This window comes from Chlorocebus sabaeus, chromosome 24 (assembly GCF_047675955.1).
Source record: "Chlorocebus sabaeus isolate Y175 chromosome 24, mChlSab1.0.hap1, whole genome shotgun sequence".
Classification (NCBI taxonomy): Eukaryota; Metazoa; Chordata; class Mammalia; order Primates; family Cercopithecidae; genus Chlorocebus; species Chlorocebus sabaeus.
In genome coordinates, this window is record NC_132927.1 from 8728004 (window position 1) to 8754027 (window position 26024).

General features: G+C 38.8%; 1 protein-coding gene across 3 annotated transcripts in view; it reads left to right on the plus strand.

Annotated features, from left to right (window-relative positions):
* AKAP6 (A-kinase anchoring protein 6) overlaps positions 1 to 26024 on the plus strand; it is a 636231-nt gene that overhangs the window by 303791 nt on the left and 306416 nt on the right. For all 3 annotated transcript variants that reach the window (XM_073010910.1, XM_073010912.1, XM_073010911.1), the window contains one exon: positions 21838 to 22089. In XM_073010910.1, coding sequence (XP_072867011.1) covers positions 21838 to 22089 — 252 coding nt within the window. The remainder of the gene's footprint in view (positions 1 to 21837; positions 22090 to 26024) is intronic.

Here is a 26024-nt window from a genome sequence, read left to right on the forward strand (position 1 = left end):
TGTGAAGTGAGAGGCCCCTGCTTACACAAAAAGAATGCTGGGAATCTGAGGATCCTGCTGCTTTGATCTTATTCAGTTGTCTGCTTTGATATTGTACTTTGTGTCCTTCTTGTGCATAGTTTGACATGGATTCCTTGACTGTTGTTTTGCCATGGAACTGACTTAACTTCTTGGTTGTTCAACTTTTTATTTTCTTTTTTTATTTCTCACAAAAGAAATAAATCTCTAGTGGAGAAAATTTTAAGCATACAGATAAACAGTATAATAAAAATCATTTGTAATGCTGCCACCTAGAGAAAATACTATGAACAGCTTTGACATATTTTTTACTTTAGTATACATAGCTATACTTTTTTTCTATATAGAACTCTTTTATAACTTACTTTTTCTCAGGTGACAATATGCCTTGAAGATCTTCTGCTGCCATTAAATATATTTTACAATGTTTTTAACATCTGTGCATTTTTTTCATTATGTGGAATACCACATCATGTTAAATTCCTTCTCTCTTTTTATAATTTTTCACCATCATAAACAAGTATTTGATAGCATTTCAGTAGGTAAATTCATTATTGCCTTAGAAAAGAATCCTATGAATAAAATTGTTGGGTCGATGGGAGGTAATGGAGCTTTCCAAAGGTTAATTGACAGCTTGCCTTCCCATCTACCTGATATGAAAGAATGATACTGGCCTCAGAATCTGGATTTGTTGTTATCTAATTTTCAGAATCCTAACCAAAGGACTTAGATCCTATGAGGCTTCATTTCCTGTTCTGGACTCTGAGGTGTAAGACCTAAAAACTTGTGTCTATAATATTAACTCCCAACAGACATATTGTAGGTGTTTAAATACAAATCAACAGTCAAGCCAGTTGCTGTGGATATTTATTTATGTGGGGGAGGAAGGCATAGAAACACATCCTTAGAAGCTGTGCCATGGTCTTACTGATCTAAATATATTAAAAGTACATCTAAGAAAGAGCTGCCCAAGGTCATACAATGAGTCAGCAATGAAATCCCAAATAGAACTTTCATTTCCTTAACTTCTCTCTCCCAGTATAAAAAGTACTAATGAACAGGTCAGGAGAAAGCATTTGTAAATTAACCTGTAAGGTCCTTTATACCTTGAAATGCTCCAGAATTTCAAGAGAGTTACTAGACATTTACATCAGATAAAACAAATCTCAACTGCTAATGGATGTTGATAGATTCTTTACAAGATAAAATCTTAAATGGCTGTAATGAAGAAAGAGCAACAGGTGCTATAGGGAGATGAGAATGAGACTCAAAGAAATCTGTGTGTACCTCTTGCCTGGGAAGGGATAAGTATGGTGGAGGAGTAATGGCCTGAATCCAGCATGGCAACTAAGGAAAACACAACCAAAAGGGCTTCTCAGGACATTAATCCTGGAGTAAAGGTGGGGGTCTTAACTTTCATTCTGAATGAACCATAGACCTTTCCTCCTCAGCTTGGTGGTATGGATCTGCACTGTTACTTCAGGGCCTGTGGCATGGTGACCTTCAGGAGTCCTAGAATGTATTAGTCTGTTCTCACGCTACTAAAAAAGACATACCTGAGACTGGGTAATTTATAAAGGAAAGAGGTTTAATGGACTTAGTTCCACATGGCTGGGGAGGCCTCACAATCATGGCAGAAGGCAAAGGAGAAGCAAAGGCAAGTCTTGCATGGTGGCAGGCAAGAGAGCTTGTGCAGGGGAACTTCCATTTATAAAACCATCAATCTCATGAGACTTGTTCACTACCAAGAGAACGGTATGGAGGAAACTGCCCCCATGATTCAATGATCTCCACCTGGCCCCGCCTTTGACACATGGGGATTATTACAGGTCAAGGTGAGTTTTGGTTGGGGACACAGCCAAACCATTTCAATGTCCCTAGGACTGGAACTCAAGTCTTCTGATTCCCACTTAGTACTTGGAAGAAATAACACTAATTTTACAAGTTTTTTCAGAGATATGCAAAAGCTTCTGGGTAACTAAAGCTTGGGCTGTCTTATGGGTGGATTACACAAAGTAAAATAGAAAGAAAACAAAAAAATCTTTGCGCTTGAGAGTAGAACTCACCCATCTAGTACTGTCTTTATAGATGAGAAAACTGAGGCTCAGCAATCTATGGGGATACAGATAACCAGTACACACAGGGGCCAAGAATTCAGACTCTCTGATGCCCAGGGTGATGTAAAGTGATCCAGATATATTTTTTGTTTCATTTATTCTTTCCATGATCATCTTGAAGCTTTTGTCTCATGGTTTGTGAATTCAATATCAGTAACATCAGCATGTAGTAAGACTTTATTTACATGTGGTACTAAACTCTGTGGAGCAAAATAGACAAAGTGCTTGCCCTACAAGAATTTCCTAAGGCAGAGAGACATGATAGAGATAGACAGAAATGACCTATAGACCACTGAACAAACAAAGCAAATATATAAATTGCATAATTTTTACCATGTGAGATGGTGAATGAAGAGATGCTCACAGTCTGTTGCTTGAAGAGAAGATCTGTCTTCATAACCCTGTGATCTATAGTAGTTATATTGGAAAGAAAAAAAAACAAGAGTGCTTCACCTGGCATACCTAGCATTAGAGTGGAGTTTCTTTGGTATATCATTGATGACTATCTTCAGTGATTTTTTTTCTTTTGCATATTCTGTGATGATCTGCAAAGGGCTTTTCCCTCTTTGAATAGGAACTAATGATCACGTGTTCTTAGTCATATTTTTTATTAGCCTTTTTTTCCTTCTAGATGGGCCTTGAAGATGGTAAAGGAACTTATAAAATTCCCAATTTTTAAAACTATATAGTATGAACTGTGGTGAACAGTGAGACTAGGATATAAATTCTTTGCTCTCAAAGACCAGATAAGGACAAATCACAGGTGAACCTCCTCTCTTCTGTGCTGATAAAAGGCACCTTGGTCAGGTATCTTATAAATACCTGTCTTAGTCTTTTGCTTCAGGACCAGTACTAATAGTAGTATTAAGATAGTATTGCTATTCTAAAACTATCATATATGTAATGTGAAATAAAACGAAAAGTAAGTATGGGATCTTCTAATTCCATCACCACAAAATTTTGGGGTGGAAGAAAGAAATACAAATATACTGTAGAAGATATTAGGTAAAACCCTGTATTCCTGAATTTGAATTGGATATATCAGTTATGAACTCATAGGTGTTTTATTTTTCAATACATGTTTTTCCTAGCTCTATTAATTAAAAAAGCCTAGAAACAGTGACCAATTCAGTAGTAATGAACAGCCCTATTGCCTTGGTGGTCGTCTGGAAAAACTTTTCCCATTAAAGGAAACCATGTCTTCTTAGAAAAATATCTGATTTTACATCACGTACAAGATGAACAAATAAGCTATCAAAGACTACTATTATAGAATAGTCAACATGAAGCTAGATTGAAGAAGATCCCCCTGGCCAAAGATGGGCAACTGAACTTCAATAAGGTTAAGAACTGCAGTGAATCAAAAGTGGATCATATGTGTTTAAATCCATGAGTATGCAGTTATATCAAGTAAGGCAACCTGTTGGTTATTTTCTGAATATGACAGAACAAATTCATTTCCTCAAAAACTAGGTAAAGAAAATTAAAGAATCAAATATTTGTCTTTACTTTCCTTTATGAATTTTACCTCTGTGTTCAAATAGTTGATAAAAGGAAGCACCTTCTATTGAAGTTATTCTAACTAATAAATGAAAACAAAATGATAGAATATCATCATGCTAGAGGCAGTACCAAGATGGCCAAATAGGAACAGTTCCAGTCTACAGCTCCCGGTGTGAGTGACGCAGAAGATGGGTGATTTCTGCATTTCCAACTGAGGTACCGGGTTCATCTTACTGGGGATTTTTGGATAGTGGGTGCAGTCCACGGAGTGTGAGCTGAAGCAGGGCAGGGCGTCGCCTCACCCGGGAAGCATAGCTGAACAAAAGGCAGCAGAAACTTCTGCAGACTTAAACATCCCTATCTGACAGCTTTGAAGAGAGTAGTGGTTCTCTCAACATGGAGTTTGAGATCTGAGAACAGACAGACTACCTCCTCAAGTGGGTCCCTGACCCCCAAGTAGCCTAACTGGGAGACATCTCCCAGAAGGGACCGACTGACACCTCATAAAGCTGGGTGCCCCTCTTAGATGAAGCTTCCAGAGGAAGGATCAGGCAGCAACATTGGCCATTCTGCAATATTTGCTGTTCTGCATCCTCCACTGGTGATACCCAGGCAAACAGTGTCTGGAGTGGACCTCCAGCAAACTCCAACAGACCTGCAGCTGAGGGTCCTGACTGTTAGAAGGAAAACTAACAGAAGGGACATCCACACCAAAACCCCATCTGTACATCACCATCATCAAAGACCAAAGGTAGATAAAACCACAAAGATGGGGAGAAACCAGAGCAGAAAAGCTGAAAATTCTAAAAATCAGAGCACCTCTTCTCCTCCAAAGGAACACAGCTCCTTGCCAGCAATGGAACAAAGCTGGATGGAGAATGATTTTGACAAGTTCAGAGAAGAAGGCTTCAGACAATCGGTAGTAATAAACTTCTCCAAGCTAAAGGAGGATGTTCAAACCCATCACAAAGAAGCTAAAAACCTTGAAAAAAGATTGAATGAATAGCTAACTAGAATAAACAGCATCGAGAAGACCTTAAGTGACCTCATGGAGCTGAAAACCATGGCATGAGAACTATATGATGCATGCACAAGCTTTAGTAGCTGATTTGATCAAATGGAAGAAAGGGTACCAGTGATTGAAGATCCAATGAATGAAATGAAGCAAGGAGAGAAGTTTAGAGAAAAAAGAGTAAAAAGAAACGAATAAAGCCTCCAAGAAATATAGGACTATGTGAAAAGACCAAATCTACATCTGATTGGTGTACCTGAAAGTGATGGGGAGAATGGAACCAAGTTGGAAAACACTCTTCAGGATATTATCCAGGAGAACTTCCCCAACCTAGTGAGGCAGGCTAACATTCAAATTCAGGAAATACAGAGAATGCCACAAAGATACTCCTCGAGAAGAGCAACTCCAAGACACGTAATTGTCAGATTCACCAAAGTTGAAATGAAGGAAAAAATGTTAAGGGCAGTCAGAGATAAAGGTCAAGTTATCCACAAAGGGAAGCCCATTGGACTAATAGCGGATCTCTCAGCAGAAACTCTCCAAGCCAGAAGAGAGTGGGAGCCAATATTCAACATTCCTTTTTTTTTTTTTTTTTTTTTTTTTTTTTTTTTTTTTTGTGAGACGAAGTCTCGCTGTGTCGTCTGGGCTGGAGTGCAGTGGCTGGATCTCAGCTCACTGCAAGCTCCGCCTCCCAGGTTCACGCCATTCTCCTGCCTCAGCTTCCGGAGTAGCTGGGACTACAGACACCCGCCTTGCCCGGCTAGCTTTTTGTATTTTTTTAGTAGAGACGGGGTTTCACCGTGTTAGCCAGGATGGTCTCCATCTCCTGACCTCGTGATCCGCCCATCTCGGCCTCCCAAAGTGCTGGCATTACAGGCTTGAGCCACCGCGCCCGGCCCAACATTCTTAAAGAAAAGAATTTTCAACCCAGAATTTCATATCCAGCCAAACTAAGCTTCATAAGTGAAGGAGAAATAAAATCCTCTACAGAAAAACAAATATTGAGAGATTTTGTCACCACCAGGCCTGCCTCACAAGAGATCCTGAAGGAAGCACTAAACATGGAAAGGAATAACCAGTACCAGCCACAGCAAAAACATGCCAAATTGTAAAGACCATCAATGCTAGGAAGAAACTGCATCAACTAACAATCAAAATAACCAGCTAACATCATAATGACAGGATAAAATTCACACATAACTACATTAACCTTAAATGTAAATGGGCTAAATGTTCCAATTAAAAGACACAGACGCAAATTCGATAAAGTATCAAGACCCATCAGTGTGCTGTATTCAGGAGACCCATCTCACATGCAGAGACACACATAGGCTCAAAATAAAGGGATGGAGGAAGATCTGCCAAGCAAATGGAAAGCAAAAAAAGGCAGGGGTAGCAATCCTAGTCTCTGATAAAACAGACTTTAAACCAACAAAGATCAAAAGAGACAAAGAAGGCCATTACATAATGGTAAAGGGATCAATTCAACAAGAAGAACTAACTATCCTAAATATATATGCACCCAATACAGGAGCCCCCAGATTCATAAAGCAAGTTCTTAGAGACTTACAAAGAGACTTAGACTCCCACACAATAACAATGGGAGACTTTAACACCCCACTGTCAACATTAGACAGATCAATGAGACAGAAAGTTAACAAGGATATCCAGGAATTGAACTCAGCTCTACACCAAGCGGACCTAATAGACATCTATAGAACTCTCCACCCCAAATCAACAGGATATACATTCTTCTCAGCACCACATTGCACATATTCCAAAATTGACCACATAGTCGGAAGTAAAGCACTCCTCAGCAAATGTACAAGAACAGAAATTATAACAAACTGTCTCTCAGACCACAGTGCAATCAAACTAGAACTCAGGATTAAGAAACTCACTCAAAACCGCTCAACTGCATGGAAACTGAACAACCTGCTCTTGAATGACTACTGAGTACATAACGAAATGAAGGCAGAAATAAAGATGTTCTTTGAAACCAATGAGAACAAAGACACAATGCACCAGAATCTCTGGGACACATTTAAAGCAGTGTGTAGAGGGAAATTTATAGCACTAAATGCCCACAAGAGAAAGCAGGAAAGATCTAAAATTGATACCCTAACATCACAATTAAAAGAACTAGAGAAGCAAGAGCAAACATTCAAAAGCCAGCAGAAGGCAAGAAATAACTAAGATCAGAGCAGAACTGAAGGAGACAGAGACCCAAAAAACCCCTCAAAAAAATCAGTGAATCCAGGAGCTGTTTTTTTGAAAAGATCAACAAAATTGATAGACTGCTAGCGAGACTAATAAAGAAGAAAAGAGAGAAGAATCAAATAGACGCAATAAAAAATGATAAAGGGGATATCACCATCAATCCCACAGAAATACAAACTACCATCAGAGATGTAAACACCTCTATGCAAATAAACTCGAAAATGTAGAAGACATGGACACAGACACCCTCCCAAGACTAAACCAGGAAGAAGTTGAATCCCTGAGTCGACCAATAACAGGCTCTGACATTGAAGCAGTAACTAATAGCCTACCAAGCAAAAAAAGTCCAGGACCAGAAGGATTCACAGCCGAATTCTACCAGAGGTACAAAGGGAAGCTGGTACCATTCCTTCTGAAACTATTCCAATCAATAGAAAAAGAGAGAATCCTCCCTAACTCATTTTATGGGGCCAGCATCATCCTGATACCAAAGCCTGGCAGAGACACAACAAAAAAAGAGAATTTTAGACCAATATCCCCGATGAACATTGATGCAGAAATCCTCAATAAAATACTGGCAAACCAAATCCAGCAGCACATCATAAAGCTTATTCACCACAATCAAGTGGGCTTCATCCCTGGGATGCAAGACTGGTTCAACATATGCAAATTAATAAGTGTAATCCATCATGTAAACAGAACCAATGACAAAAACCACATGATTATCTCAATAGATGCAGAAAAGGCCTTCAACTAAATTCAACAGCCCTTCATACTAAAAACTCTCAATAAACTAGGTATTGATGGGATGTATCTCAAAACAATAAGAGCTTTTGTGACAAACCCACAGCCAATATCATACTGAATGGGCAAAAGCTGGAAGCATTCCCTTTGAAAACTGGCACAAGTCAGGGATGCCCTCTCTTGCCACTCCTCTTCAACATCGTGTTGGAAGTTCTGGCCAGGGCAATCAAGCAGGAGAGAGAAATAAAGGGTATTCAATTAGGAAAAGAGGAAGTCAAATTGTCCCTGTTTGCAGATGACATGATTGTATATTTAGAAAACCCCATCATCTCAGCCCAAAATCTCCTTAAGCTGATAAGCAACTTCAGCAAAGTCTCAGGATACAAAATCAATGTGCAAAAATCACAAGCATTCCTATATACCAATAACAGACAAACAGAGAGCCAAATCTTGAGTGACTCCCATTCACAATAGCTTCAAAGAGAATAAAATACCTAGGAATCCAACTTACAAGGGATATGAAGGATATTTTCAAGGAGAGCTACAAACTACTGCTCAAGGAAATAAAAGAGGACACAAACAAATGGAAGAACATTCCATGCTCATGGATAGGAAGAATCAGTATCGTGAAAATGGCTATACTGCCCAAGGTAATTTATAGATTCAGTGCCATCCCCATCACGCTACCAATGTCTTTCTTCACAGAATTGGAAAAGACTACTTTAAAGTTCATATGGAACCAAAAAAGAGCCCGCATTGTCAAGACAATCCTAAGCCAAAAGAACAAAGCTGGAGGCATCACGCTTGCTGACTTCAAACTATACTACAAGGCTACAGTAACCAAAACAGCATGGTACTGGTACCAAAACAGAGATATAGACCAATGGAAGAGAACAGAGCCCTCAGAAATAATACCACACATCTACAACCATCTTATCTTTGACAAACCTGACAAAAACAAGCAATGGGGCAAGGATTCCCTATTTAATAAATGGTGCTGGGAAAACTGGCAAGCCATAAGTAGAAAGCTGAAACTGGATCCCTTCCTTACACCTTATACAAAAATTAATTCAAGATGGATTAGAGACTTAAATGTTAGACCTAGAACCATGAAAACCCTAGAAGAAAACCAAGGCAATACCATTCAGGACATAGGCATGGGCAAGGACTTCATGACTAAAACACCAAAACCAATGGCAGCAAAAGCCAAAACTGACAAATGGGATATAATTAAATTAAAGAGCTTCTGCACAGCACAAGAAACTACCATCAGAGTGAACAGACAACCTACAGAATGGGAGAAAATTTTTACAATCTACCCATCTGACAAAGGGCTAATATCCAGAATCTACAAAGAGCTTAAACAAATTTACAAGAAAAAAATCAAAAAACCCCATCAAACAGTGGGCAAAGGATATGAACAGACACCTCTCAAAAGAAGTCATTTATGCAGCCAACAGACACATGAAAAAAATGCTCATCATCACTGGCCATCAGAGAAATGCAAGTCAAAACCACAATGAGATACCATCTCACACCAGTTAGAATGGTGATCATTAAAAAGTCAGGAAACAACAGTTGCTAGGGAGGATGTGGAGAAATAGGAATACTTTTACACTGTTGATGGGAGTGTAAACTAGTTCAACCATTGTGGAAGACAGTGTGGCAATTTCTCAAGGATCTAGAACTGGAAATACCATTTGACCCAGCCATCCCATTACTGGGTATATACCCAAAGGATTATAAATCATGCTGCTATAAAGACACATGCACACGTATGTTTATTGTGGCACTATTCCCAACAGCAAAGACTTGGAACCAACCCAAATGTCCATCAGTGATAGACTAGATTAAGAAAATGTGGCACATGTACAACATGGAATACTATGCAGCCATGAAAAAGGATGAGTTCATGTCCTTTGTAAGGACATGAATGAAGCTGGAAACCATCATTCTGAGCAAACTATCACAAGGACAGAAAACCAAACACCGCATATTCTCACTCATGGGTGGGAATTGAACAATGAGAACACTTGGACACAGGGTGGGGAACATTACACACTGGGGCCTGCCGTGGGGTGGGGGGAGGGGTGAGGGATAGCATCAGGAGATATATCTTATGTAAATGACGAGTTAATGGGTGCAGCACACCAACATGGCACATGTATGCATATGTAACAAGCCTGCACATTGTGCACATGTACCCTAGAACTTAAAGTACAATTTTAAAAGAAAGAATATCATCATGCTACAACCCCCAGTACATTAACAGATCTAGGCACCACTGTCCATCAATTACCAAAATAGTTGATATCACCAACTATCGAAAAAAGAGCAAAAGTCGAAGTTGAATACCTCTCTCTCTCTCTCTCTCTCTTTTTTTTTTTTTTTTTTGAGACGGGGTCTGGTTCTGTCGCCCAGACTAGAGTTAAGTGGAGTTACTGTAGAGTTGCAGTGATCTCAGCTCACTGCACCCTCCACCTTCCAGGGCCAAGCCATCCTCCCACCTCAGCTTCCTGAATAGCTGAGACCCCAGGCACACACCTCTATGTCTGTATTTTTTTTATACAAAAAAATTTTGTATTTTTTGTAGAGATGGCATCTCACTTTGTTACCCAGACTGGTCTCAAACTCCTGAGCCAGGCGATCCGCCAGCCTCAGCCCCCCAAAGTGCTAGGATTACAGGTGTGAGCCACCATGCCTAGCCATGAAGTTAAATACTCCTCCTGATTAAAAAAATATATATACACACACACACACATACACACACACACACACACATACACACTGTGGTACTTACTGTTTTGTCAAATAAATTGAAGCTGAGATGAATCAGGCCTCAGGATCCAGATACCAGTTTGTAGAAAGTAAAGAAAACAGAAGAACCAGCAGGCTGGACTGCTTCATGTGGCTTCAATCAGCAAATCCAGATGGTGGAAAACTCTGCAGGTCTAATGCCCCAAGTTCTTCAGCAGATAAATTGTACAAAAAAGAAATACAGATAGAAAAAGAGATTTTTTAAAAGAGACTTAAGCTGGGTGTGGTAAAACGTGCCTATGGTCCAACTGCTTGGAAGGCTAAGGTGGGCGCATCATTTGAGACTAGCCTAGGCCAAACAGCAAGAGCCTGTTTCAAAAAAAAAAAAAAAAAAAATGGAGAAGAGACTTAAAAGACATATCAAGATAAAAACTGGGCAAAAGTAAATGTTTATATCCAGGTACTCTTGTGAGGGAATGATTGCTATGCAAATCAGGATAGTGGTCACTTTTGGAGGGATGAAGCCTCTGTGATGGAAAGGGGACAGATGGAAGCAGTTCTGGGGTGAGGGTGGCTGGTAAAGTTCTAAATTTTGACCTGGGGGGTTGTTACAAGAGTGTTTTCCTTATAATAATTTACTAAGCCATATATAAAAATATATAGTATACATGTAAATACGTATTTACATATATACATATATATTACATACATTTATTAAATATATTTGTGTGAGACAGTCATCTGTTTCATTTTATAATAAATTGTAAAAAAAGCAAAAGAGAAGGCATGTTAGAAAAATCCACAAACCTGATGCTGCCCTAGAGATTATTACAGCACTATCAGTACTGGGTAAATAAAGTTATGAAATGTTGTTTTCTGGTGCACAAAGAATATAAATTCTACTGTAGATATATCTGTGTATTATCAGTGGAGGGCTACCTTTCAAGTGCTGGGAGGTTTTGTTTTTGCAGTGCGCAGCAGCAGGCTTGCACGTAGTTCCCACTTCAGCATCAGTCAGCCTAGACAGATGACCCATTTCTGGCTCCGTGTTTTTCAATGTGTGGTGCATAGAACACCAGCATGATGGCCACCACATGCTTAAGAAAATGCAGATTCTTTGGCCCTAGCAGTCTTCAAAAGGAGTAGCCCAGGAATATGCATGGTTAACAAGCACACTGCAAGGTAAGAAACACCACTGGCTTCTCTATTAATTTCTACCTGAAACACTGCTTAAAAAATCGGTTCTATGAAGCTGTCTTGGGGAAGGTAGAGATATTGTGAACAATTTCCAGAAGAGCTATTGAAGTCAAGGCCATAGCCGTGATTTTTTTAGTGAATGAACTCAGATTTTGAACCTGTATTGTGTCATTGTAGAATACTGAATACGAGAATGACTAAGCAGTAGCTTGCTTAGAAAAACAATTTCTCCAGTGTACAATAGCAATGGTCAGTTTTCCTCCAAACTTTTTGTTTAGGGTTTATTCCCGATCAAATAAGTCAGAGCCTGGAATTAGGTATTTAAAGTGATAGCTCAATCAATGAGTCCTCTGAAGCTTTTTAATAACAATTTTATGCAAAAAATTTTCAAATCATGGAAAGAAAAGCAATCTACATTTGTATATGGCCAGGTATATCCTGACAGAACTTCTAATTGGTCCTTTCTCAGTTGAAGGCAGAGGAGACTTTCAGAGACGTGAAGGCAGAAGTGTGAACCCTTCCAAGACTATATTCTGCATCTTCATCCTCCTCTATCATCTCTCTGCTCGCTTTTTCAGACCCTCTCCTAATCAAAGCAGGAGGTGACCCAGTGTCAGTGACTACTGATATGACTTGCTGAGTGAGTGCCAATTAGTGTAAATATACTTCAGAAAGAAAGTTAAGCTACTGTTTGCTTTTTAGGGGTTTACCTCTAATTTGTAAAATATAGTATTTTATCCAATTGAATTCAGTTTCACAAACATCCTTTGCATTTGTATGGCAGTGTCCTAACAGTGTGGCATTATAGATAACTAAGACAAATAAGACACGTTTCCTGCTTCTAGAAAGATACAGTCTAGTTAGGGAGATGGATGAGTAACAGCCAATAATAATAGCAAATCATTTCCACATAAATTAGCTCCTTTTAGTCATCATACTCTCACATTTTTAGCACTAAAAAGGATAACTACTGTTATAGAGTTCTTCAAACTTTGCAGAGAAGTTCTGTGATGATCATAAAAAGTCTCAGCATAATTCCCACTGCTCTCCATTATAGTCATTCTTTATTATTATTATTATTATTTTAAATTTGAGACAGGGTCTCACTCTATTGCCCAAGCTAGAGTACAGTGGTGTGATCATGACTCACTGTAGCCTTGACCTCCTGGGCTCAAGTAATCTTCCCACCTCAGCCTCCCAAGTAGCTGGGACTACAGGTGCCTGCCACCAGATCTGGATATTTTTTTTTATTTTTATTTTTTTGAGACAGTCTTGCTCTGTTACAGCCCAGGCTGGAGTGCAGTGGCGAAATCTCGGCTCACTGCAACCCCTGCTTCCTGGAGTCAAGTGATCCTCCTGCCTAAGCCTCAGAGTAGCTGGGATTACAGGTACCTGCCACCATGCCCCACTAATTTTTGTATTTTTAGTAGAGACGTCGTTTCACCACATTGCCCAGGCTGGTCTCAAACTCATGACCTCAAGTGATCTGCCCACCTCAGCCTCCCAAAGTGCTGGGATTACAGGTGTAAGCCACAGCGCCCCACCCAGGCTCAGATAATTTTTGTATCTTTTGTAGAGATGGGGTTTTGCCATGTTGCCCAGCTGGTCTCAAACTCCTGGACTCAGGGATCCTTCCACCTTGGCCTCCCAAAGTGATGAACAAGGTGTGAGCCACCACGTTCAGCCCATTATAGTTATTCTTCATATGACAAAAGAAGAAACTAGGCCTATTAGAAAAGTGTATTTGCTAGAGGAAGAGTAAAGAAGAGGTAGTCTAGTTTGTGTTTCTTTACATAGTATTTTTGTAACCAGTTTAGATTCACAGCAAAATTAAGAGGCAGGCACAGAGGTAGCCCGTATATCCCCTGTCCCCACACATGCATAGCTTTCCACATTATCAGCACTCCCCACCAGGGTGCTACATTTGTTACAATTGATGAACCTACATTGGCACATCATTCTCACCCCAGTTCCATAGTGTACATTGGGTTCACTCTGTCTTGTACATTCTACAGATTTTGAGGAATATTAAATTATGTGTATCCACCTTTATAGTATGTAGAATAGTTTCACTGCCATAAACATCCACTTCTCTTCTTAGTCTTCCCTCCTTGCCCCCAAATAGTCTGGTAGCCGCTGCTTTGCCTTTTCCAGAATGTCATATAAATGGAATAATACAGTTTGTAGCCTTTTCAGATTGACTTCTTTCACTTAGTAATATACATTTAAGGTTTCTCATGTCTTTTCATAGCTTGATAGCTTACTTCTTTTTAGCACTAATATTCTTTTGTCTAGATATACCTTTGTCTAGATATACCAAAGTTTATTCATTCACCTACCAAACTCCTTGGTTGCTTCCAAGTTTTGGCAATTATGAATAAAGCTGCTATAAACATCTGTGTGCAGGTTTTTGTTTGGATATGAGTTTCCAACTCCCTTGGGTAAAAACCAAGAAGTGTGATTGCTGGATTTTATGGTGAGAATATGTAAGAAACCACCAAACTGCATTCCCACTGCAGTGAATGAGAGTTCCTGTTACTCCACATCCTCACCAGCATTTGGTGTTGTCAGTATTCTGAATTTTGGTCATTCTAACAATTATGTAATGATATCTTATTGTTTTAATGGTATCTTGTTGTTTTAATTTGCATTTCCCTGGTGACTTATGATATGGAACCATTTTTTCATATTCTTATTTGTCATCTGTTTACTTTCTTTGGTGAGGCATCTGTTAAGGTCTTTGGACTGTTTTTTAATTGAGTTGTTTGTTTTTGTTGAGCTTTAAGACTTCTTTATGTATTTTGAATAATAATCCTTCATAAGTCTTTTGGAAATATTTTCTCCCAGTCTGTGGCTTGTCTTTTCATTCTTTTAATGATGTCTTTCACAGAGCGTAAATGTTTAATTTTAATGAAGTCAGCTTATTAATTCTTTCATAGATTGTGCCTTTGGCACAAAGTCATTGCCAAACAAAAAGTCATTGCCAAACTCAAGGTGATCTAGATTTTCTTCTATGATATCTTATAGGATTTTATAGTTTTGCATTTTACCCTTAGGTCTGTGATATATTTTGAGTTAGTTTTTGTTAAGGGTGTAAGGTCTATGTCTAGGATTATCATTATTATTATTATTTGCTTGTAGATGTCCAATTCCAGCACCATTTGTTGAAAGACTGTCTTTTCTCTATTGTGTTGCCTTTGCTCCTTTGTCAAAGATCAGTTAACTATTACTTATGTGGGTCTACCTCTAGGCTGTCTATTCTGTTCATTGATCTGTTTGTCTGTTCTTTTGCCAATATAACATTGTCTTGATTACTGTAGCTTTGTAGTAAATCTTGAAGTTGGGTAATGTCAGTCCCCCTGTTTTGTTCTTTTTAAATATTGTTTTGGATATTGTGGGTCTTTTTCCTCGTCACATAAACTGTATTATTATTATTACTATTTGGACAGAGTCTTGCTCTGTCCCCCAGGCTGGAGTGCAATGGCGCCATCTCAGCTCACTGCAACCTCTGCCTCTTGGGTTCAAGCGATTCTCCTGCCTCAGCTTCCCAAGTAGCTGGGATTACAGGCGTGCACCACTGCTCCCAGCTAATTTTTGTATTTTTAGTAGAGATGGGGTTTCACCATGTTGGCCAGGCTGGTCTCAAACTCCTGACTTGATCCTGCCTTGGCCTCCCAGAGTGCTAGGATTACAGGTGTAAGCCATCACACCCAGCCTCTTCACATCAACTTTCGAATCAGTTGGTTATCTATAAAATAACTTGCTAGGTTTTTGATTGAGTTGAAGCTATACGTCAAGTTGGGAAGAACCAACATCTTGACAATATTGGATCTTCCTATCCAGGGACATGGAATACCACTGCATTTATTTACTCTTTTGATTTCTTTCATCAGAGTTTGTAGTTGTCATGTAGATGTCATACATGTTTTTAGATTTATACCCAAGGTTTCATTTGGGGAATGCTAGTATAAATGATATTGTGTTTTTTTATTTCAAATTCCAGTTGTTCATTGCTGGTATATAGGAAAACAATTGACTTTCGTATATTCACCTCATATTCTGCAACCTTGCTGTGATTGCTTATTAGTTCCAGGAGTCTACTTTTTTTTTTTTTCCCCATTCTGTCAGATTTTCTACATAGATGATCATGTTATCTTTGAACAAGACAGTTTCATTTCTTCCTTCCAAATCTATGCCTTTTCTTTCCTCTTTTTATCTTATTGCAATAATTAGGACTTCTAGTATGATGTTGTAAAGGAGTACCGAGAGGAGACATCCTTGCCTTGCTGTCAATCTTTGCGGGAAAGCTTCTAGTTTCTCACTGTTAAGTTTGCTGTTAGCTATAGGTTTTTTGTAGATATTCTTTATCAAGTTGAGAAAGTTCCCCTGTACTTCTCCTTTACTGAGAGGGATAGTTTACTTTTGGGGAAATAAAAATATTTTGCCATAGGGAAATCTGTCACTCTGTTTTTGGAGAAAGGACAGTTTTGATAGTCAACTGAAGATTACTTCGTACTCTGCAATAGGAACGTTTTTGTATAAAGTTGCAATTTCAATTTCTAAGGTTTACTTGTGAGTTTTATTGCAACTAACTGTGATATTTCCTTAATCTGTATTTTAAAATATAAAGTACATGTTTTAGGTCAGAATCTCTTTTTAGCTTTTTGTAATAAACACACACACATATGGTGAGCATATGGGTAAAGAAACTGTTTTTTTTTGGAGGCAGGTTCTTGCTTTAAGACAGGTTATTGTCTTGCTTTGGCCAGGCTGGAGTGAAGTAGTGTGATCATGGCTCACTGCAACCTACACCTCGTGGGCTCAAGGTGTTTTCCCACTTCAGCTGTCTGAGTAGCTGGGATTACAGGTGTGTGCCACCACACTTGACTAATTTTTTAAATTTTTTGTAGTGATGGGGTCTCCTGTGTTGCCCAGGCTGGTCTAGAACTCCTGAGCCCAAGCAATTCTCCCAAAGTCTCCCAAAGTGCTGGAATTACAAGCATGAGCCTCTTCACCCAGCCATTAGGGGAATTTGCCTTTCTTTCCTTTTTTTTTTTTTTTTTTTTTCCTTTCTTTTTTTTTCTTTTTCTTTTTCTTTTCTTTTCTTTTTTTTTTAGGATTGCATTTGTGTGACTTTTTGAAACTGAGGTGGCAAGTGTTGCTTCAGTACCTGGATGAGGATGTTGCCAGGAGGGCAGACTTCCTTCCAGATGCACATGGAGCCCTGGAGATTGGCAATTTGAGGCACCTTGGCAGAATGTTGATCCATGTACATTTGTAATTTCACAGGGAAACCTTTAAGATGTTTTGAGAATGGTGGAGAAAGGGTATGATGGCCTCATGATGAGGCAGCAAAGAGATCGCCTCCTAGGGACAATTAGCAGGAGCTGAGAAGTCACACTCAAGAGTTATTACAGTAAGCAATCAGAGCAATCACAAGAAGGGTGCCTCATTGCTGTCCCTAGCTGGTGAAAACTGGACATACTGGTTAAATATATAAGAGTTACTTTAACATCCCTGCATTTGTTTAGAAGAAATAAGATACAATGAAAAAGTATACAATAATATGTTTTACAAAAGGAAAACGTACCCCTCTCACATAAGCATGCAACCCAATTTTAAAAAACAAAGAAAACAGAAAAACCAACTGAGTCAGCCAACTAGAGTTTATTTGTAAACACTCTCAGGTCACCTTAGTGTTTGTATCGGCTGCTTCAGTAACCACAGAAGATTCCTTTCTCATTGACAGGAGACAGCAGCTGCGATTTTGAGACAGCAAGGTATCTGGAAGGTTGAGTGAAATGAGCAATTGGCAACATAATGTATTCAATGCATTTTGTTCTGTGAGCACTGAATGCCACAGGGCTATTGTGCTGTATGTGAATTAAACAAAGCAATGTAGAGGGTCAGTTTCCCACATTAGCATGGTAATAATATCTGTGGGAAAAAAATCTATGCTGTGAAGATATTGTTAACATTGTCATTTGCATTAATTCACTTTGAGATGGGCTCCAGATTAGCTTCATTTTCCTTTATACTTGCTAGAAAATAATCTGGAGGCTACACAGAATTACTATATAAAATTAGTGCTGATGATCATAGTGCCACCATGACTTTAAAGAGTTGTGCTTTTTGTAATTTCCAAGAATATGAAGGCAGTGTGTGATCCAAAATGAATTTTATGTGTATTTTACTGAGACTATAAACTGCTTTTCCTGTATTAGTTTAAAAATTATCATACAGCAGAATTGACTTTCTTTTTTGGTGTACAGCTTAACCTATGTGTAGATTTGCATAACACCTCCACAATCTATACCAAACAGTTCCATCAGTCTGCAAAACTCCCTTGTGCTATCAGTTTAGAATCATGCCCTCCCCATCCCCAGTCTCTAGTAGTCACTCATCTATTGTCTATCATTATAGTTTTGTCTTATGAGAATGTTATTTATATAAATAGAATTATACAGTGTGTAACATTTTGAGACTGGCTTCTTACACTTAGTGTAATGCCTTTGAGATTTATCCAAATTGTTACATGTATAGTGGTTCGCTTTTTAAAAAACTGCTGCATATTATATAGGCATACCATAGTTTATCTATTTACCCATTGAAGGACCACTTACCTATGATCAGTACCCATGAAGGTTTTAGTGATGGTAGGCGGAACTTCTTTTCATTTTTGTGTGCGTATAACTTTTCATTTCTCTAGGATAAACACCCAGGAGTGGAATTGCTGGGTCATATGGTAATTGTATGCTTAATTTTATAAGAAACTGCTAACCTGTTTTCCACAGTGATTGTACCGTTCTGAATTCCCGTAAGCAGCACAGGAGAGTTCCAGTTGTTCTAGAATTCCTTAGCAGTTGGTGCTGTCAGTAATTTTTTTTATTCTAGGCATTCAAATGGGTGTAAATTGGTATCTCATTGTGGTTTTAATCTACATTTCCATCTTGGCTTATGTAGTTGAAGATTTTGTATGTGCTTATTTGCCATCATTATATCTTCTTTGGTAGGTCAGCACTTGTGGGAAAGGTGTTTTTTTCCCCTTAGGGGTCCATCTGCTTCGGTGGGAATGGGGCCAATTTACCTTGCCCAGTTATGTGGAAATCTGAGTTAACTGGCACCAATGATACCCTAGTGCCCTTTATGTATTGTTTTCCCTGGATAGTTTCCTGGCAATCTTGACCCATGACCTGGTTCTGACTACATTCCTACATCTATTACGAAGGAGCCAAATCATGTATAAGAGGAAAAGATGACGTGTGCTTTGACATGATGCTTTCATGGTGCGAAGACTCTATGTAACATTTTGTATTGCAGGATGGTGTGGAGTAGATGAGAAATGTGTATATGGCTATTCTGAGCTGCTAGCATAAAGGTTACCAAGCCTTTTTCTCTCCTAGGTATGTAAGATATTCTGCATCTTTAGCATCAAAGTGAGATGCCAGAGACAGAGGCTAACAAATCTGAGTTATGAATCAAGAGTATGAGGAAGTGGAGACTACTGCCAAGATAGTAGTTGAACAGTGATCACCATAGATACTGCCCATAGCATAGGCATACCCCATAGATGCTAGGAGGAGGGTCATATTTGAGGAAAGGGTCACTGGAGGAGCTGGTGGCCTGGATGAGGTTGCAGAGCACCTGTAGTGGGAGACAGGAGTGAAAAAGTTGAACAAATAGAGGTTGGTGGCATACAGGACTTTCTGATATTGTTACACAGGTGATGTGATGGTGAAGTCCACAGTAGAGCTAGGGTAGAGTCTTGTCCCAGTGGAATGGGTATGAAGGTCCTGGGAGCTGTGGAGTAAAGGAAATTTGAGGCTACAGTGTTGGTTGGTTCATCAGTGTGAATATTGGCATTACCAAAGATAACACCATGCTTGATATAGAGACAGTAAAATGTGAACCAGTTGCATTCTTCAATGTAGTGTAGAGGAGTAAAAGGGAATAACGTAGGTAACAGCAACGAGGGAGGAAGACAGTAAGGTTTGTCAGACCAGGCACCTACTGGGAAAAAAGGGTGTTAGTATGTGGGTGAAAGAGTAATGATCAGAAAGTGCCAAAGCAGCAAAGAGGCATTGAGGCCAGCCTTCCCCCATCATCCCTACTATCGTCTCTCAGGTGAGGACTGGGAGAATGAGCAGCCTTCCCTGGGAGGGCAACAGGGGAAGTGGGATTCTTGGGCCGAATCAGGTTTGGGTGAGACCACGAAGTAGATGGATTCTGTGAAGAAGTTAAGGAGTGTTTTTTACAACAGAATGGGGCGAAGTATAGAGAATTCGGAAGAACTCAGCAGTGGGAGGGAGGGAGTTTCTCAAAGTGGCACAGAACAACACAGAAATGAACATCCTAAGAGGACAAAAGATACAGGCATTTGTTTTGGGGTAGTGGTCAAGAGGTGTGGGAGAATACATGAAATAGACACTCCAACCAGAAATCCCAGGCAATGTGAAATATCTGATGATAGCAATGAGAGCCCTGCTCTTCTGTGATGAGGCCAGCAGAGACAAGCCAATCTGGCTGTGATTGGTTCCCATGTACTGGCTAATGGGGTAATAGATTTTTTGCCCTAAATTTCTTTTGGACTGCATTACCTTGTGGGTGCCATTTGGGAGAACCTTACCCAATTAGTGCTTCAAAGTTCATCTAGTTTAAACTTTTGTTCTGTTTCAAGTTATGATCACCAGTTTGTACCACTGTCACCAATTAGTTCTTGGGTTTCAAGAACTAATATTGGAGCACTCATTGGAATTGTACAATTAGTATTCATAATTTAGCACGGCTTGTCATTCTTCAATAGATTTTTTCCCTTGTACATTTTTAAATACAGATTATATATTTTCATTTTTCTTTTTAAAAAAGTAACTGAGTTACATGAAATCAGAAGGTTGTGTTTCCAGCATAGAATGACTGTTTTGACACTGATGGTGGCGCTCAGAACTCTAATGCTATCTTCAAATTTTGGCCCTAACAAAAATCATAAATAAAAGCTCAATTTGAAAAAATCACTAATGTACGACTAAAAATGAGTAACTGAGCCCTTTTAGCTGACACCATCATTTTGATGTTTAATGGTCTCTTACATTGCCCAAGTAAATACTACCATTGATGCCACTCATTTCACGCTGCTGGCCTCTGACAGCACAATGGAAATTTGGGAACTTGTAAGAACAAGTGACATGTCAGATACCAAACCTTCCTACCTAATAGTATGTGTCAAGGAGATTGAGACTGAGTTAGTAATGTTTTTGTTTAAAATGTCTGCATGAAACAAAACAAAATTGTATTTTGTCTTTTTTCATCTTTGGAATTTTTCTGGCTTTGTTTCATAAGAGTGATTCTGCTTGTAAAGTGTGGGTTGAAAATTTCGATATCCACTGTAAATTTAGGCTGGGTGCAGTGGCTTAGGCCTGTAATCCCAGCACTTTGGGAGGCTGAGGTGGGTGGATCACCTGAGGTCAGGAGTTCAAGACCAGCCTGGCCAATGTGGTGAAACCCCGTCTGTACTAAAAATACAAAAATTAGCTGGACATGGTGGCAGCCGCCTGTAAACTTAGATACTTGGGAGACTGAGGCAGGAGAATCACTTGAACCCGGGAGGTGGAGGTTGCAGTGAGCTGAGATCGTGCCATTGCACTCCATCCTGTGTGACAAGAGTGAAACTCCGTCTAAAAACAAAAACAAAAACAAACAAACAAAAAACAGAAAAAAACCACTGAATTTAAATATTAAGTTGCATACTTGTGGGAGAGTGACAATTGCTCCTTACATCAAATACCCCATAGTTCATTGAGAATGGCTGAGAGTGCCTTTGAAGCACACATTCTAGGTTATCTTTCTTCAAAGGTATCTAGATGATGCTTTTAACCTGAAATATTGTGTGCCCAGTGTAGCTTAATACTAGCAAATAAAACAGCCATTGGTTCCCTTCCAGAATACCCAACAAACAATAAAAAAGAGAACAGACAGTGAATTGGAGAGATGGACCTCTCACCTTGGCTGAACTTTCAATTTGGGCATCTGATGGAATAGTAGGATTTGTGTGGCTTAGAAAAAGATTAATTTACCTAAATGGTCAAAGGCCTAGTGCACAGGAATGTGGCTTGCAACTGTGTATCTGAACTAAAACAAAGACCCCAGGTATCCAGGGTGCTATGGTTGGCCCTGATAATTGGTGTTAGGTAAGAATGAACTTTTCTACCACCCTCAGCTCCCTCCAGGATAAGGCAAAGTAGTCCTCACATATTTTGCTTTTCTTTACTGCAGGACATTTGTGAAGATATTTCTGATCATGTTGAGCAAATCCATGCCCTCCTTGAAACAGAGTTCTCCTTAAAGCTGCTGTCTTACTCTGTCAACGTGATAGTGGACATCCACGCAGTGCAGCTCCTCTGGCACCAGCTTCGAGTCTCAGTGCTGGTTCTGCGGGAGCGCATTCTACAAGGTCTGCAGGACGCCAATGGCAACTATACCAGGCAGACGGACATTCTGCAAGCTTTCTCTGAAGAGACAAAGGAGGTGAGTGTTTTCCTTGAAGTTAAGCAATGCATTGCCGGGTGTGACCATTTGAGAATGTTTTCAGTTTAGAGATATAGGATAGGAATTCTTTGTAGGTAAATAAGCAGGCCCTGATGGGCTTTGAATCTAGGCATAGTGACTAGAAGCTAGGGCACTTCCAATATGAATGGGGCTTTAGGCCAGAGTTAGCTCATACCTGGTAATTTGCACACATACCATTCATTGTTATTGATGCTAACCTGGCTTCCTTTTCCTCTTCAATTATTTAATAAATATATATTGAGTACTTATTATGTGTCAGACACTCAGTGCTAAGAATATAATAATGATCAAAACATGGTTTCTGTCTTCAAGTAGTTTTGAGTCTAGAGGAAAATGGAACCAAGTGAATAGACATTAAAGCCAAACTGATAAGTCTACAAGATGCCATTGGAGGACAGAGAAAGAAGCACCTAATCCAGACAGAGGAGGCTTTCCAGAAGAAATGACTCTACCGGAGACCTAAAGGAGAGACAGGAATAGACTGGTGAATAGAGACAGAACATGTTCTAGGCAGAGGACATGGCATGATCAAATACCCAGAGATAAAAAGAGAATGGCAGGCCCAGAGAGCTACTAGTAGGACTGGAGCAAAAAGCCCAAGGAACTAGGAGGTGGGATTTGGGCTAATAGGTAAGCTGAGGTCAGATCATGAAGGTAAAGAGCTTTTTAAATCCATATTAAGAGATTTGGACTTTATATTGAGGACAAAAGAAGTGTTTGTTTGGCGATCTCCCATGATTCATGTTTTAGAAGAATCATTCCAGATACAGTGAATCAAATGGACATTTAGAATATTATACAAAATATGTTTGATTTTTCTTATATTCAGTACTTGGAAGATTTTATTGTTATTCTTGATGAATAACTTAAGAATGAACCCTGTACGTTTGAATCCAAGTGAACTCTCTCATTCTTAAATAAAATGGACATATATTTATAGAAAAAAAGTGTTTTTGCTTGCTAAGCAGGGGCTGTACATATACATATACATATAGATACCATATATGGATGCATTGTATGTGGGGAGTGGTGGGTATGTGTTTGTGTGCGGGCATGTGTGTTTAGTCTTTTGGCTATTAATACCCACTTTAGTGTTCTACTATTAGTTTGTGTAAAACATATATTCTAAAAGTTTCTAAAAGTTTATAAGGCACTTATATTAATATATGAGATTAAAAGGCCTTATAATGAGTGTTGGATAATTCATTAATTTATTGACTTATTAATGTTACAGTGCCTCCAACATTATCAACACCACCAAACAAATCTGTACCTATTCTCACAAACCATTTATTCTTGTTGATTTTTGTTTATTCAAAATAAAGGTTCTTGCTGTGGCAAACTCCCCGCAGGGCCTAGAAGTCCATAGGAATCCAAATCGACTAGGCTTACCTCTAACTTTAAGTCACAGTCTTTGTTTTCAGTTAGCTCTTCCTTTTACTGTGGCACCGGGGAAGTGATGTAGACTTCAGTAGAGTAACCATAGGATGAATATGTGAGTTGTGTGTTAGTTCCCAGATGCCGTTCCTCCCAAGTCGATCCCAAGAGGGTTCTCAACTGGGACTCTTGTGGTTATGGGAGACTACAAAGAATCTCAACTGACCAACTTTGCCCTAAATCTGATATCCATGACAGAATGTGCTAATGGAGATAGAGATGAGGAAGGTTTGTCTAACCTCTAGAGAGATCTTTCTTTAGATACCTACCTGGCATCTTCAAGTCTATACATTCTTTTCTTCCCCCCTCCCCATTTGTTGTCCAACACCCAATGCTCTGTCCAGCATCCAATGCTGGTCAGTATCAGATCTGCCTGCTTTCTACTACTAGAAGGAGATTAAAAATCATTGATTCAAATCATATATTTATTAAATCAATAAACATTTATTGATAATCAACTCTGTTGTAGGAGCTGGAGATATAGCAGTGCTCTAGGGTTTATTGTTACTGTTGTTATTGTTCTGTGGAATACATCCATCATACACTTCATTGAACTTGTATCATTCATTAAGTAGTAGCTCAAGAAATGATGAAGAACCATGGAGGGTAATTGTTGCTGGCCACTGTTTTTACAATTGTGTTGTGAATTTACAATAAGTTGCATCTATTCTCACAACACGAACTCAGCAATTATGAATGGATTTGATTGGAAGCAGTTTAGTGCATTCTTATGTTTGAAGTCAGTCTTTAGCCCTGTTGTAGAGATTGAAGAAAATGTTATATGAGGGGTAAAGGAACAGTAGATTTTCAGTTATCCACTTTGTGGATATATTTCTATGAATTAAAGTTCTGACTCTGTAACCATACTTCCTGAAACTGGATATCTGATCTTTTATTTCTGTGTGTCTAGTGTAACTCTATGAGGACATTTAAAATACTGCTTAGTTTTATTTATTTCTGCCAGCACACTGGAATTGTAAAACAGGAAGATAATTAGGATAAAATTATCAACTTTCTTAGAATAAATTCAACTATGAAAGATTTATAGAATGATGAGGGAAATGGCAAAAAAACAAAAACAAAAACAAAAACCAAATTAAAAAAGCACTGGTAAATTAGAATAGTAGACGTACTTCCAGTGAAGGAGGATTCATTTTTCTCTTTCTGAAAGTTAGTTAAATTTCAGAGCCACATAAAAGAGTAAGTTTGGAACTCTAGAGAGTGGCAAGTTCCATCTTCTTCTCTTCTTGAAAAAACAATATATGAATTTTATTCTTTATTTAAGTATGGAGCAGACTATATCTAGTAAAAAAAAAAAATTGGCCAATACCTTACTAAAATAAAACCAGTTAATAACCAAACAACAAAGAACACTTTAAGGCAAAGCTCAAAACTGTTTAAAAAATGTTTTCTGCAATTTTCTATATTCTAGACATTGTGACAAGCACTTTAAATTTGTTTCATTAAGGAAGGAAGGTAAGGGATATTAAAAGTAGTTACATTTTAACCTGGCGCAGTGGCTCATGCCTGTAATCCCAGCACTTTGGGAGGCCAAGACGGGAGGGTCACTTGAGCTCAGGAGTTTGAGAGCAGTCTGGCCAACATGGTGAAACCCTGTCTCTACTAAAAATACAAAAATTAGCCAGGCATGGTGGCGCACGCCTGTAGTCCCAGCTACTCGGGAAGCTGAGGTGGGAAAATTGCTTCAACCCGAGAGGCAGAGGTTGCAGTGAGCCGAGATCACGCCATCGCACTCCAATCTGGGCAACAGAGCAAGACTCCGTCTCAAAAAAAAAAAAAAAAAAAAAAAAAAAAAAAAGTTACATTTTATATATGGAAAAACTGAATTTAAGAAGAGGTTAAGTGAATACTTCTATGTAACAAACCTGCACATCCTGCACATGTACCCCAGGACTAAAAATTAAAATTAAAATTAAATTTTTTAAAAAGAGGTTAAGTGAATACTTAAGGATATAAATCTGGGCATAATTAAATAAAACAAAACCAGTTTTTAACTGATTTCTATTTTAATAATAATTATTATTTCTTCCCTGCCTTTCTTCCTTAACTATTTATTGATTTCTTACTATGTATAAGACTCTGTGCATTCAAAGATGAACAACACATGTTAGAAATGACCTTCATAATTTTTTTGGTCATCACATAGTTCTAAGAGGTAGGCAGAGCAAGTGCTGTTATCCTCAATTTACAGGTATTATGATTGTATTCATCTTATAGATGAGAGGTTTAAGGTCGAGAGAGGTGATGTCACACAGGTGATAGGAGTGGTAACTCTTAATAATATCAACACAATAGGAAACATTGATTGAGAGCTTACCATGTGCTAGATGGTGTGGTAAGCACTTACCTAAATGATACCTTCTCCATGGGGATGCATTGGTCCTTCTAGAGTGCTCACAACATAGCACTTTGTGGATTCCTCCACTGGCACTTAT